This window comes from Notamacropus eugenii, chromosome 5 (assembly GCF_028372415.1).
Source record: "Notamacropus eugenii isolate mMacEug1 chromosome 5, mMacEug1.pri_v2, whole genome shotgun sequence".
Lineage (NCBI taxonomy): Eukaryota > Metazoa > Chordata > Mammalia > Diprotodontia > Macropodidae > Notamacropus > Notamacropus eugenii.
In genome coordinates this window covers 274,703,751-274,719,784 of record NC_092876.1, presented here as the reverse complement: position 1 = coordinate 274,719,784, position 16,034 = coordinate 274,703,751, and the positions used below count along the sequence as shown (strand labels likewise).

General features: G+C 36.5%; 1 protein-coding gene across 5 annotated transcripts in view; it reads left to right on the top strand.

The window, feature by feature from the left end:
• The window catches only part of JHY (junctional cadherin complex regulator), a 132,535-nt gene that overhangs the window by 24,176 nt on the left and 92,325 nt on the right, over nucleotides 1–16,034 (top strand). For all 5 annotated transcript variants that reach the window (XM_072612912.1, XM_072612910.1, XM_072612911.1 and 2 more), the window contains one exon: nucleotides 8,321–8,834. In XM_072612912.1, coding sequence (XP_072469013.1) covers nucleotides 8,321–8,834 — 514 coding nt within the window. The remainder of the gene's footprint in view (nucleotides 1–8,320; nucleotides 8,835–16,034) is intronic.

The following is a 16,034-nucleotide window of genomic DNA, read 5'->3' as shown; positions in this document are numbered from 1 at the left end:
TGGAGCCAGATTCTTGGAAGTGCCTATTACCATCTTCCCTTCTCCCCGCATGGTAAGTTAGGTGCACAGAAAGGCATGGGAATTCTTCCAGACCACTGGTGTGCCACTTAGTGGATTTCAAACTAACTTTCTACCAAAGAATAACTTAAACACTAAGGAGAAAAGAACACTTGAAACCTATCAACAGCATAGTTATCAATTGCATCAAATGATTACTGAATGTGATGCATAAAAAGCAGAGAATGGTGATTGAATTTATTACACCGAAAACCAAAGTACTATTGACTTTTCATCTGCCTTTAGAATGTAAAGGCTGGTAAGGAACAAATGTGCCAGGAGGCAGTGGGTGTAGTGACTAGAGTGCGAGGTTTGGAGCCAGGGAGACTTGAATTGATGCTTACCAGCTTTGTAAGGATGGAGTCACTTCATCTTTCAGAGGCTTGGTTTCTTCATCTGCAAAGTGAGAACAATAATCTACGTGGGACACACTTTAGGCGTTGTTATAAGGCTTAAGTGAACTACTGTATGTAAAGTGCTCTGCAGACTTTAAATGACCAATTATCATTATTTTTATTGGAACTACTGGTCACATCAGAACTGTGAGTTGCTAGATGAAATATATTAAATATGTTTAAAACAGAGAAGCCAACCTATTATATATGGTACCACTTTTTCTTTAGTATATGTATCTCACTGAACATTGCCATTAGAACTACGAGTAACCTCAAAAATCAGTTCAGAAATTTCAGCTACCGTAACAGATTTAGCAGATGATAACAATTAGTTGTAATTAAAAATGAAAAAACCTTATAACTGACTTTTGCATGCGTTTAACAGAGAGAGACCTTAAAAATTATCTGGCAGCTTCACATCTAAATCAGAGTTGGGTATTTTATGGCACACATATCACAAATACCATAGGTACTCATTTTCAGTATCCCATAGACCTATTACTGTAGACATGTCTGCCTCATACCACTTGAGAATTGCTGCCTAATATGATTTCTTTTTTTTCTTTTTTTTGGGGGGGGGGCGGAGTTAGCTCCAGCTCCACAGCTTACTAGCTGTGTGACTTTATTTTTATTTGTTTTTAAATTAATTTGTTTCAGTTTTCTACAATCACTTCCATATATCTTAGATTTCCCCCCCGTCTTCTCCCCTCTTTCCCCTCTCCCTCCCTGAGATGGCATGCAATCTTATATAGGTTCTACACATACATTTTTATTAAATACATTTTCACCTTAGTCATGTTGCATAGAAGAATTAAAAGTGAATGGGAGAAACCATGAAAACAAAACAAAACATGATACAAGAGAAAATGATCTGTTTCACTCTGCGATCCAATTCCATAGTCCTTTCTCTGGATGTGGAAGGCATTTTGCCTCAAGTCCTTTGGGAATGTTTCAGGTCCTTGCATTGCTGTGCAGGGCTAAGTCTATCAGAAATAGTCCTCACACCACATTGTGGCTGTTGCTGTGTACAAAGTTCTCCTGGTTCTGCTCCTTTACTCAGCATCAGTTCATATAAGTCTTTCCAGGCCTCTTTGAATTCTTCCTGTTCATCATTTCTTGTAGCACAGTAGTATTCAATTACATTCATATACCACAACTCCTAACATGATTTCTTACATGGTACAATGGAAAAAACATTAGATTTGTAGTCAAGCTACCTAGATTTGAATCTGAAGTCATCTATTTGTTTTCTATATGTGTTGTAGCTGAAATTCGTTATACAGACATTAGAATTTATTGTCTTCCATCCAAAACCAGACCTTCTTCTAATTTATCAGTTGAGACTCCCATCTGTCTCCGGGTCACTGACATTTTCTCCTTCAAAGCTGTTCTTTGTACTTCCCTCTCTATTTACCATAGCCACTCAGTTGCCAAAGCTTTTTTATTCTACTCTGTGGTACCTGTCATGTTTTTGCTTATTCTTACAGCCAGAACCCTAGTTCAGGAGCTCATCAGTTCATGATTTGACTGCTAACGAGCCACCACTTTGGAAGATTTAAGGTCTCTGATCAATGCAGTACTAGCTGTAATTCTAGAGGACCAGTTATGAGAAATGCTACACACCTCCTGACAGAAAGTGATATACTAAGTATGTCAAATGCTTAATTGTGCATACTTGTTACAATATATTTTTTTCTTTTTTCCCAAAAGAGCAGGGGAGGGAAGTGAAAGGGAGAGAAAATAAATGCTTCATAATTGAAAAAAAGATGTAACTTTTTAAAAAAGAAACTCCTGTATGGATTTCCTACTTCTCACCTTTTCCCTCTCCGCTCCATCCTTCACACAGCTGTCCAGTCATCTTAAGTTATTGTCTGACCATGTCATTTCTTTACTCAAAACACTTCAGTGGCTTCCATTGCCTGTAGGATAAAATACCTCCTTAGCCTAGCATTTAAGATTCTCTACAAAGTAGTTCCCAACTATCTTTCTGACCTTATTTCAAACTACTTTCCTTCATAAACTACCAGCTATTTTCCAGCCTCAGCCCTCCTTCTCCTATCTCCATTCATCATGACATAAACAGCCCCTCTTACTTGGCATGCACTCCCTTCCCCTGCCCAACTCTGAAAGACAAAGATCTTGCATTCAAGCCTCAGATTAGGTGCCACTTCCCCTCTCCTCCTTTTCCCAGTGATCAGTGTTTTCTCCCTCCTCAGTTTTCCTTGTGTACTGTGTTTGTTTGTTTGCATGTTATATCCCCTCGGTAGGATGTAAACTCCTTGAGGACTAAGACCATTGTGGATTTTTTACTTTGTACTCTCCACATAGTAGGTACATAATAAATGTGTAAACTTGAAATGAATCATGTATATCCTTCAAAATTTAGCTCAAATATATTTTATGAAATGTTTCTTGGTTCCCCCAGTCAGAAGTAATCCCTCTCTCCTGTGAACTTTCATTGTACCTTATTCATATATTTTTTAAAAAATGATTTTGTTATGAATTTAGTTATTTCTCAACAAATTAGTAAGGTAAAATATGGAATTAATCTGAGGTTTATATTTTGGATAAACAACTATACAACTTTAAAACAATAATATAACTCTTCAATACTACCTTCCAAATTAATTTAACAGCTGTTACCTTTTCTTTCAAAATACAATTCTTATTATTGTATATCTTGTTTTTTTAAGTATTATTAACCTTGTTTTGCATCCTTTGGGACCCTTATGTATTTATGTTCTATTTTGTATTTTAATTTTCTATATACCTTATCTCTTCTACTAAATTATTTTACTAGAGAACAGACATTGTTTTATTTTTCTTTGTATGTTATAAGCACTTATCACAGTACCTTTAATACAGTAGGGACTTACAAACCTTAAAATCGGTATATAAATGTAAATTGCTGATGGTGTTTTAGAAATAATCATTCGTTATGTAGCACTGGGCTAGATAGGCATCAACAGACTGAGACCAAAATTGCTGATGACCTTCCCCAATCCCTGTCCTTTACCTGCCCTCATGGTTTGCCCTGCATTTGTGCTTCTGTGGCTACCTTGTTTCCTCAGTAGCAGAATGAGGCTCTCAGTGGTATGGTTCTATACCCACTTCAGCTTCCTGGGGAAGATCTGTTTTTGGATGTTGTCTAAGAAGTCTTCCCTAGCATGGAACCAGAAAATAAAAAAGGTCACCCAGTATCAGATATGGAATATCTGAATACCAGAATCAGATATGGAATAAGTAGTTTTATTTACACATTGAAAGGGAATGACTCAATAAATGGGAATCATAGAAAGATTATAGTAGAGAAGTTAGAATTAAAGCCTCATTGGAATATTTGCAATAGGCCTACTCACTAACCAGTTTACATTTCACCTTCACTGAGTGTAGTTTTATTTGTGCCAAGTGAGCTATTTCTTTCAATTTTTACTCTTTCTGTAACTCTTTTCTCTTGGCCAGTGTACCTCTGTATCTGCTGCTATTATGGCTGTAACTCCTCCAATGACCAATATCGCTGGCGTTCTGGTGTCCAAGAAGATCCAACTGCCTTTCAGGATCTCATAAGGCCTTGTAGTAAGCCCCATCCCAGGCACAGTCTTGCCTAGGAGGCTATGTCACAGGGTTGGTCTGATGGAGAAATCTAGCAGGAGGGATGGGAAGGGTGTCCTCACCTTCCAGATCTCCCCTGTCCTTGTAACTTCCAGGCTGACAGGAAGAAGAGTCCTGAGCTGCCAAAATTTCCTCTTTAGTATATCCACAGAGTTCTGGCCAACAGAAAGTGGGCAGAGGAAAAATGAATGACCTCCACTATATATCTCCAAGGAGATGCTACAATTGAGTATGGTATAAGAAACAAAAAAAATGAAAGGCAAAATGAATCAATTTTAATGAGTTTTTTCACCTTTTATTTTCAAGAAAATGGAAAGCTTACAGTGCTGGCATTCAGTATAGAAGACACTATGACTTAGTGTGTTGAAAAGCATAGATAAGAGAATTCAGAGACTGTTTAAAAGCAATTATTCCTTAAAGTGATTTGGAATTATTTTTCATATGGCTGTTCTGAAATCTGCCTATTTACTTGTTATGTATATGATAGTTTATTTAGAAAACCCTAAAGAGTCAACTAAAAGGCTAATTGAAACAACTTCAGTAAAATTTCAGGTTATAAAATAAGCCTATACAAATCATTAGCATTTCTGTATATTATCAACAAAATCTAGTAGGGAGAGACAGAATAATTCCATTTAAATTAACTATAGATAATGAAATACTTGGGAATCTACCAAGAAACAGAGAGAAACTATGTGAGCATAATTATAGAACACTTTACACAAATGACATCTAAATAGTTGGAGAAATATTAATTGCTCATGAGTAGGTTGAGCCAATATAATAAAAATGACAATATCACCTAAATTAATTTACTTATTCAATGCCATATCAAACTACCAAAGGACTACTTTATAGAGCTAGAAGAAATAATAACAAAATTTATCTGGAGGAATAAAACATCAAAAATATGAAGGGAATAAATGAAAAAAAATTGGGAAGGAAACCTAGTAGGGTTTTTTGTTTGTTGCCTATTCCAGTCATGTCCGACTCTTCATGACCCCATTAAGGGTTTTCTTGGCAAAGAGACTGGAGTGGTTTGCCATTTCCTTCACCAGCTCATTTCACAGATGAGGAACTAAGGCAAACAGTATTAAGTGACTTGCCCAGGATCACACAACTAATATGTTTCTGAGGCCAGATTTGAACTCAGGAATATGTCTTCCTGACTCGAGGCCCAGGACTCTATCCACTATGCCACTTAGCTACCTAGTAGTACCAGATCTCAAACTATACTGTGAAGCCATAATTATCAATTTGGTAGGAGGTAAGAAATATGGTGATCACTGGAACAGTTTAGGTGTGCAATATTACAGAAACAAACACAGTAACCTAGTGTTTGAGGAACCTCAAATCCCAGCTATTGGGGCAAGAATTCACTATTGCTATGGATAAAGGGTATATTATTGCACAGTTGGTAGAACTGTGCCAATAAAGCAATTTGGAACTATGTCTATAAAACAAGTGCTTACCTGTTGCCCAACCCATACTACTACTAGATCTATACCTCCAAAGAGATCAACGAAAGAGAAATAGAACCTATATGTACAAAATTATTTCTTTTCGTAGTGGCAAAGAATTGGAAATTGAAAGGGTGCTCTTCAGTTGGGGGAAAGCTGAACAAGTTATGGTATATGGATGTGAAGGAAAACTATTGTGTTATAAGAAATGATGAAGGGGATAGCTTCAAACAAACTTTGGAAGACTTGTATGAATTGATGCAAAGTGAAGTGAGCAGAACCAGGAGAGCAAGTTGTGCATTTAGAACAGTATTGTAAAGACAAACAACGTTGAAAGATCTAAGAACTGAACAACACAATTCCAAAGGACTCATGATGAAAACATTCTTCCCACATCCAGATAGAGAATTATGGATTCAGAATACAGATTGAGGTTTAATTTTTTGTTTGTTTTTAATATGGACAATTTGGGAATTTGTTTTGTTTGTTTATAACAATAATAATGATGTTTATAACAATTGCTTTTCTTAGGGGGAGATGGGAATGAGTGGATTCAGACCTGAAAATAAAATAAAATTGAATTGCAGAAAAACAATCCATAAGGGATCATTCCAGGCAAGGAGAACTACAAGACCACAGACATAAAAATGAGTGTGAGCATGGTGTGTTCAAGGGACAGTGAGTAAACTGGTCTGCCTGAAGTAGAGGTTCTGTGACAGTAAATAGTGATAGACATTTAATAGCTTAGTTTTAGAAACTATACCAAGGAAAAGAGAGAAAAAACTATATTGGAAAAAGTCCTGGATTTGTAATCAAAGGATCTGGGTTTGGGTTCACATCTAAGCTCTGACATTTACTATTTCTTGTCTGACCTTGGATAAATCATATAATCTCTCTGGTCTCAGTTTCCTCATCCGTCAAATGTGGTTCTTGGTAACCTCTAAGGTATGGTAACCACCAGACATTATAAGACACTGGCAGAGAATGCGATTTCAGTGCTCTCAGGAGTTTTGCTTCTTAGCATATACCTATAAAATAAAAAATTCTAAGTGACAATTGAGCAAGACTGGCTTTTTGCTCCAGGTTTTGGGTTGCATCAAATAAAAGAATTCTAAGTCCACATTAAGGGGAGTAAATTAGTATTAGGGAGACCATTAGTTTGTTTACTTAGCATACAATTATGTCCTCTGTAAATGAGTGTATCAAATGGCACAGAAAGGCCCAGAAGATTTACATTTTCTTTTTGATTAGTGGATTGCAGCCACTGTGCTCAAGTAAGGAAAATCTCCCCCATTCTGCTTTGAAGATCAAAGACACCATTAAAGATGCCATATTGCTGCTTCCATTTCTTTCTTGTTTGGTTGGGAGTGGGAAATACTTTACAAATTGATATTTCTGTGAAAAGAAAGAAGAGCTCTTCCTTGAGTTATAAGTAGATTACAGATTGGTTAACTTTCCTCTGTCAGTACTGTTGAGTTAACTTTGTATTCATCCAAAACTGTTCAGATGCTAAGGTATTAAATGCCTTCTCGGGCTATTTTGTTTGGGACTAACAGTATAGAAGCTGAATTGGAAAAAGAATTGGCTCTGTGTGACATTTTCTGTGTTCACTCAGAGTTTTGCCTTGGATTTCTTTTTTTTTTTTTTATTTAAATCCATTTATATTCTATCTACACAGGCAAAATGTAATTATACAGAGAATTCAGTCATTGTAATAAACAATCAACTATTCTGGTAAAAACAACAACAACACTGCTTTCCCCCTAAAAATATCAGACTTTGGGGCATGTTTTACCCAGCTAATTACCTCAGTTCTCTATTTTACTCTGCCTGTTTAGAGAAGAACATGTTTGTATAAAAAATAATGCTTTAAGATCATCATTTGAGTACACTTTTATCAATGATAACTGATTGCAACATCAGTATTGTACTATGATCAACCATAAATGACTTAGCCATTCTCAGCAATATGATTATCTAAGACAATTTCAAAGGTCTCATGATGAAAAATGCTACCCATATCCAGAGAAAGAACTGATCGAATCTGAATGCAGAGCAAAGCATACGGCTTTTCACTTTATTTTTTTCAAGGTTTTTTCTTTTTGTTTGTTTTTTTCTTTCACAATATGACTAATAATGGAAATATGTGTTACATGATTATGTGTGTACACACGTATATGTGTATGTGTATATATATATATGTATATATATATATGTTACCTATATCAAATTGCTTAGGGAGGAGAGAGGTAAGGGAGGAAGGGAGAAAATTTGGAACTCAAAATTTTTTTAAATCGTTGTTAAAAATTGTCTTTACATGTAATTGGGAAAAAAATAAAATATTATATTAAGAAAAACAGTAACTGATTACTTAATCCCTGTCAGTGTGTATTCATCTTTGGTTATTGTAGGTCACAAAGATTTAATAGCAAAGACTATTATAAGAAGTCTTTTCTCTTCTTTGTTTTGTTTTCTGGTATTTACAAGTAAATTATAAGATTTTTATTTTTACTTTTATTCCATGAATAGATGTTTGGATAAATAAGAGCTCTTGAGACTCAAGTTCACTATATTGTTATCTTCTGGGAAAGTTAGCTTTAAAATGTTACTCTTTGAAGTTCAGGCTACCATTGTAGCTGAAATTTTAACATAAGCTGCCTCTTTATTGACAGATATAAAATACTGAAAGGAAATAAGGTAGAAAAGAATGGTTATTTTAAGATAAATTACTAAACTGAAATTCATGGTAAATATGTTCTGTTTAAAAATTCAACATTTCTTTTCTGCTTTGGGCAGTCAGCAACTGTTAGTGGACAAATACTCAGACCTTCGGTATGACCCAAACTGGAAGAATAACAAAGAAGAAGGAGAAATTTCAACTCTGAAAAGGTTACAGGAGGCAGAAGAAAGCTCCACACAAAACTTTTCTTGGGATCCACTCTCTTCTAAGGAAACTTCATTTGAGCTGTCAAGGGAAAAAAGTGACCTGGAGAACAGCCCCCGAAGTTCAGTTACTTTAATGGGCAGTGAATTTTTGAGCTCTAATTATGAACGTGGTGACCTCAACAGTGAGTCAGTTTCATTTCTGAGTAGTAGTGGTATGGGAGACAAGTCCTCCAGTCTCTCAAAGCACATCAAGAGTTCAAGTTCACATAATGATGTCTTCCTGCCAGGACCACGGCCTCGACTGAGGAAGTCTAAACATGATATTGTGGAAAAAAATAAAGTGACATTAGGATTATCAACACATAAGATGGGCTCATACCTTCATCAGCACAATAAGAAAATGGGTGGCATTCATCCAGAGAAGGTAGGTGGTTTGCTACTTAAAACTTTCTGAAGTGACAAAAAGAAATGTTATTGTTGGTTTGAAATGCAAATTTTCCCCATATTGTGCTTTGAGTCCACCATGTAATTTCATCTACAAAGCTACAAAACACAAGAAATATTTTCCCATAGTATACTATGTTGTTCTCTTTTCACAATCAGTGAAGTCATTATGCTCTATTCTCATATAAGATGAATAGATAATTAACAATATTTAATACAACTGGAACCTAATTGGTTTTGTGATTTGAGAAAGTTCTTCAATGCTTGAAGGCTCATATAAGCACCAAATTTTTTAAAGACAATATACAATCTCTTGAGTTAAGCTAAGTGGAGTCAGAAAAATCTGAGTCCAAATCCAGCCTTAGGTACTTTTTAGCTGTATGATCCTGGGCAAATGACTTAACCCCTTTCTGCCTCAATTCCTCATCTGTAAAATGGGGACATATTGGAGAAGGAAATTGCAAAGTATTCTAGTGTCTTTGTCAAAGAAAACTCCATGGATAAGTACATCCATGGGATCATGTAGAGTTGTATATGACTGAACAGCAACAACATAATCTGTTGGATAAAACACAAGGCTGATAATTAGGATATTTGAGCAACTAGAATATATTATATATTCTTGAGCAAAATTTGTCATTCAGTCATATCCAATTCTTCATGAACCTATTTGGGGTTTTTTTGGAAAAGACACTAAAGTGGTTTGCCATTTCCTTCTCATTTTACATATGAGTAACTGAGGGAAACAGGATTAAGTGACTTGTCCAGGGTCACACAGATAGTAAGTGTCTGAGGTCAGATTTGAACTCCAGAAGAGGAGTCTTCCTGATCCAGGCTCAGCACTCTATCCACTGTGCTACTTACTTCCTCTTGAACAAAATATTTAATAATTAGTGTTAGTGTCACAAGTCTCTTAAAAAGGAAAATAATAAAATTTGCTTCCACTGTCTGGTGCAGTCATTGCAAAGTCAAATAAGATAATTGTTTTTGTCTATATAAAAATGGGGATACTTGTTATAACCTATGTGCTAAGGGATCAGATTTTGAAGTGATTAGAAACTGTGCTATTTGCATATTTATGATTCCTTTCTCTCCTCACCCCACCCCCTTTGGGTAACAGGATGTATTAAATTTTAACTTAGCTAAAGAATTGTTTTACTGCAGTTCCTCAGTACCATGTACCATACCACCACAAGCATGCCATGTTATCATGAGTCTTCTTGATTGTCTGAGACCAAACGGGGGATTTGAAGAATGGAGCTTGGTCCAGAGTGCTCATTTAGAAGAACTCCACATTTGCCCTAGTAGGTTCAGAAAAGAAGATAAAGTTCTTTTCTGGGCCAATGAGGAAAGCCAGTAAAGTCTCTGAGTCTTGGTACCTCAAATGATGTTCAGGAAAGATTAGGAAGGATACAGTGTGAATCTTAAGGTAAGATTCTCTGGACCAGTTCTGAAAGAATAACACAATCTCACAGTTGAAAGGGACTTCAAAAGCCATTTAGTTTACTCAGTCAATTGACAAGCATTTATTAAGCACCTACTATGTGTCAGGTTAATATTATTCTGGGAGGTGAGCATACAAAGACAAAAATGAAATAGTCCTTCCCCTAAAGGTCTCATTCTTTTGGGGAAGATAACACAAAAATATGTGCAAAACAAATACAAGGTGGTTATACTGGGGTGCACTAGCAGCTAGGGATGTCAAAAAGGACCTCGGGTAAAGAATGGCATTTCTGCAGAGATCTGAAGAAAATTAAGGTTTTTAAGAGATATGTTAGGAGGGAGTCAATACATTTTAGACATGAGGCATGGAAATAGAAGATTGAATATCCTGTGTGAGGAACAAGAAGTCCAATTTGGAAGTACTAAAGATTGCATGAAGGGGAATAACATATAATAAATAGTCCTGGAAAGGCATAGCGAATGGCTTTAAATATCAACCTGAAAAGTTTGTGTTTGATTCTAGAGGTAATAGGGAGCCATTGGGGTTCATTGAGAGAGAGAGAGAGTGGTATGATAAGACATGCTTTAAGAATATCACTCTGTGGAGGATGGATTAAAGGTGGGAGAGACTAAATAAAAGGAGACCAGTTAGGGTCGCTATTGTAAAAGCCCAGACCAGAAGTTTTAAGGGCCCGAATTAGGGCATTGTCTATGTAAATGGAGAGTAGGGGTGGATGAGAGAAATGTGAAAGAAGAATTAGCAAGACTTGTCAGTTGATTGAATTTGAGAATGAGGTAGAATGAGGAGTGGAGGATAACACCTTGATTGTAAACCTGGGTAATGGGAAGAAGGGTATTACCCTTGACAGAATTAGGGATGTTCTGGAGAGTTAGGGATTTGGAGAAAAGATAATGAGTTCACTTTCTGGATATGTTTAATTTGAGATGCCCGAGGAATATGGAGTTGAAAATGTCCAAAAGACAACTGGTAATGTGAGATTGAAGCTCAAGAGAGATTAGTTGAACCCGTTCCTTAATACGCATATTCCCTATAATATTGCAGACAAATGGTTATCTGGATTTTGTGTGAATGTCTCCAGCAAGGGGAAACCACTAATTCTGGGACAGTAGTTTCAGTTGTCAGTAAGTTTTACACAAAGCCTAAATTTCATTTTTACACCTGCCAGTTGTTCCTAATTCTGAACTCTAGAGTCGAGAAGAATAAGTCTAATTACTCTTCTGTGTGATAGCCCTTCAGATATTTGAAGATGACTATCCTTCCACTGGGTAGCTAGGTGGTACAGTGGCTAGAGCACTGGGCCTAGAGTCAGGAAAACGTGAATTCAAATCTAGCTTCAGACCTTTCATAGCTATGTGACCCTTGGCAAGTCACCTAACCCCTATTGACTTCAGTTCGTCATCTGTAAAATGGGGACACACATTTTATTAGATGAGGAAATAAGGGCCTAGAGAGAGAAGTTAATCAGAAGGAAATAGCAAACCATTCTAGTATCTTTGCCAAAAAAAACCCATAGATATGACTGAACAACAATATTCTTTCACTTGTCTTATCCCACTCTTTTCTTTTCCAGACTTAACATCCCCAGTTTTTTCAGCTGATCCTCATATGGACCTTAAGGCCCTTTACCATTCTGGTTGCCTTTCAGCACTACAGACTTAAGCTAACCAGCACAGAATAAAACAGAATTAGTATTTCCTAGTCTTGAATATTATGCAGCCCAGGATTAGCTTTTTTGACAATGGTATCACATTGCTAATTGAACATGTATTCTATTAAAACCACCTGATCTTTTTCACATAAATTACTACTATCTAATCACACCTCCCCATCTTATGTAGTAAAGTTGAATTTCAGCCCAGTGTTCTAGTCTATCAGATTCTTTTTTAATCTGATTCTGTCATCCATTGGATTAGCTGTGCCCTCAATCTTGGATTTTCTCCATATTTGATAAGTATGATGACTATTCATGCATCCAGATTATTGATAAAAACATTAAACAGCACAAAACCAAAAGCAAATCCCAACTAGAGCTTTGCAAGTCAGTATCTAACCATTAATGACTGCTCTTTGAGTAGAGCCACAAAGCCAGTTCTGTATTCACCTAATTATACCCATCATCTAGCCAACATCTTTTCCACAAGAATAACATGAGAAAATTGGATGAATGCTTTGCTAAAATTTTGTACATTTAAATATATGCATATATATAAAATTTATATGTCATGCATGACCTGTACTTGATGAAAATAATATTGACTCATTAGAATTACTGTCTTGTTAAGATATCATTAACCATCCTTTTGATAATATGTTCTAGACTTTTGCTAGGAATTAAATTCATACTCATTGGATAATCTGAACCCCTCTTTTATTAGATGAGGAAATAAGGGCCTAGAGAGATCACTTAATCAGTCAGTAAGCATTTTATACCTTAAAAATGTGTTTGGTTGATAACAAGTAATTGATGCTCAATGTGGGAGGGGGCATTCCTAATCATACCCAAATGTGGGGAATCCCTCAGATCACTTGTCAGCTCAGGTTGGGGGAATTTCCTAATTGGAACCAGAAGTTGGGTGAGAGTTTAAATTGGCCATCAGAAACCCAGGACCGGTTGTGGCTCAAAGCTGCAGTCGGTCAGGGGTCCCAACCAATCCAGAGCTATGGTTGAACTGCTTGAAACAGGGTCAGGACAGAGGAAAAGTATAAATTACCATTCCTTTTATGTTTATGAGTATTAGGACCATTTAGCCTAAGAGATTATATTGAAACCAGGTGAGATGATAAGATCACTTAGTTAAAGCAGATAGCATGGAGATAATATTTTCTAATCTTTTGGAGAAGATGAATATGGAGTGTGCATATAGAGGAGTTTGCCTTGGTAAAGAGAAAGACTACTACTTTATGTAAGACAAAGATGAAGGGGGGTAACAGAAGACATCATCTAAGTGAAGTGAGAGAGTGAGGGGGAGCGAAGGGGGAACTTTTGGTGAATAGCCTCAATTTTTTTCACTGAAATATGAGGCAAAATTCTCATCTTCAGAGGGAGCTCAGGAGGTTTGAGGAAGGATGAAAAGGTTTGGAAGACCCACTATGCTTAGTGGGATAAAGTTAATTAGAGAGGTATAAAAGGATTGCCTTGCCATAATGAGAGACTGGTTGAGATTATATGACATATATTTGTAGTAGATTCCTCATGGTTTTGTGATTTTTCTGTAACTTTGTCAGTTATATGATAAAGGAACAATGGACCTGAGATAAGAGGACAGTGTAGAATTGAACTTATTTTTTAAAGGGTCAAGATGAGGAAAGATGGGGCATGAAGATAATGCAGGTGTGATGATCTAAGAAAGAATTAAGGGTTTGAATGATTGGAGGTCCCAGTGAGAATGAAGAACAGGGTTCCAGTTGTAAGGCAGAAAGAGAATTGGAATGACAACAGATTGTGATCAGATAAGGGAGTTTCAGAGTTCATGTACATAGAAGGTGATGCATTTGTGGGCAATGGAAAGATCAGGAGGTGTACCTCAGATGGCGAGGGAGAGTAATGTGAAATAAGTAAGTTGAGGAACTTTGAGGTCAAGATGTTTGAGAGAGTATCATTATGTATGTTGAAATCCCGCTAGTATGAGAGCAAGAGTTGGGAAGGAAAGAAAAACTGTGTGCCAGGCACTGATCTAATTGAGGACAGAAGGGGAGCATTGTAGAGGTTGATAGACAATAGCTATCAGAATTTTTATAAGAGTTGTAAATATGGATGGAGTCAACCTCAAAGGAGAAGAGGTTCTGGAGAGATAGTGGTAGAGGGAGAATCTGACAATGACAATGAGGAGCAGGGAGTATTCCAGTTCCCTCACTTTGACTGTTAAGTCAGAGGAATAAATTAAAGTGCAACTACTGCTAGAAAGTGTGGCCAGGCAGGCTGTCATTGGGGGGGAACCAGGTATCAGTGAGAGCCAGAAGATGAAAGGAATAGAAATGGAAAAGATTCAGATGAAAGCTGATTTGTTACCTATGGAGCAGGAGTTCCAGAGAGCACAGTGAGTAGCTTTAGAGAGGGACATTGGTGAGATGGGGTTGAAGAAGGTGGGAATAAAGTATCAGACAGTGAGGGAATGGAGAATAGGGTTTGAATGATGACAGCTGTGAATTCAAAATTACTGGGATGGTGAGGATATGTTTAAGTGGGAGTTTGTTAATCATTGAGGGATGAGCTCAGGTAGTTTATCAACACCCTTAGTGGTTTGGCCTTAGGGTGGAGGGCTCAGGCTGTTCAGGTGAAGAGTGAGAAGAGCTGAAGGAATAGTTCCTTTTCTTCCAAAACAGAAGACTAGGAAGGAAATGTGATAAAGTGGTGTTCCTCCTTTTCCCCTGGGATACAGAAGACTGGCAGGGTACCTGGCCTGATTAAATAGCATTTTCTCCCCTTACCTCAAAGGTAGGAGACTGGTGCATGTGACTTGTCTGAAGTTACACAGGTAGTATAATATTGGGATTTAACCCAAGTTTTCTGTATATAAATATAATACTCTTTCCCTTGCATCAACACTGTCTTTCCATTATATCACTAAAATCATTGGTTCAAACCTGGGGGGGGGGGGACCAGTTATCTTTGTTATATTCTATCACTATAGATTATGCCTTTAATATGAGCCAGCCTTCTCGCAAATATATGCTCATGATTAAAAGAAGACATGAACAAGTGAATACGGATGAATCAACACAAATCCATCACTATTACTGGAAAAATGACTTAAACTTCATGCTGTAATGATGGGTGAGGAGGGCAAAGAGGCAGTCAGTAGTGTCATCTTCAAATATGAAGGATAGCATTATTATATTAAATGTGAAAGCTCTTAGAGAACTTCAGAATCCAAGGTTTTATTATTAAAAACTTCTATTTCAATCAGGCAAGCAAAATGATCTACCTTGAAACCCCTTTAGTCATTATTTTTACTAGTATAGGTAAGATGGATAAACAGTTGGTGAGTCACTTAATGATTAAGAAACCAGCGCTGTAGTTTTAGAGAATTAGGTTGTGTCTTTCTGCTTGTAATATAATCATGAAACAAACAAAAAAAAGAACTACTGCAGTACCTTAGCAGAGCTATCAAGATGAATGCTTCAGTTCTAAAGGCATGCTTTCAAGGTTATTGAAGCAAATTTATACCAAACATATTTGTTTTAAAACAAATTTCATGTCTTATTGTGTCTTTGCATTTTATTTTATCATACAACCTTGAAAGCAGAGACAAGTACTTAAATTTAAATTTTTTTCTAATGATATCTTTTGTTTTTACATAACATTCATTTCCATATATCTTCATTCACCTCCCTTGACATGAAAAGTCATCCTTTGTAATAAAAGAATAAAAGAGAGGGGAAAAAGCAGTTCAGTAAAACTAACCAATCCATCCACCAAAATCTTAAAGCAATATATAGTGTTTCACACCCATCATCTCTCACTTCAGTGAAGTGGGGAGGAATATGCATTTTCTTCATTTCTTTGCCAAGTTTGATCATTACTACTTCATAACATTCTGTTTCTTGGGGTGGTGTTATTTCCACTTACATTGGCCTAGTCAATAACGTATATTGTTTTCCTGGTTCTGCTTACTTCGCTTTGCAGTAGTTCATAAATGTCTTCTCATGTTTCTCTGTATTATTCTCTATATTTCCCTCTTTCAATTATTTCCTCAGTATCCTGTCTTGGCCTAA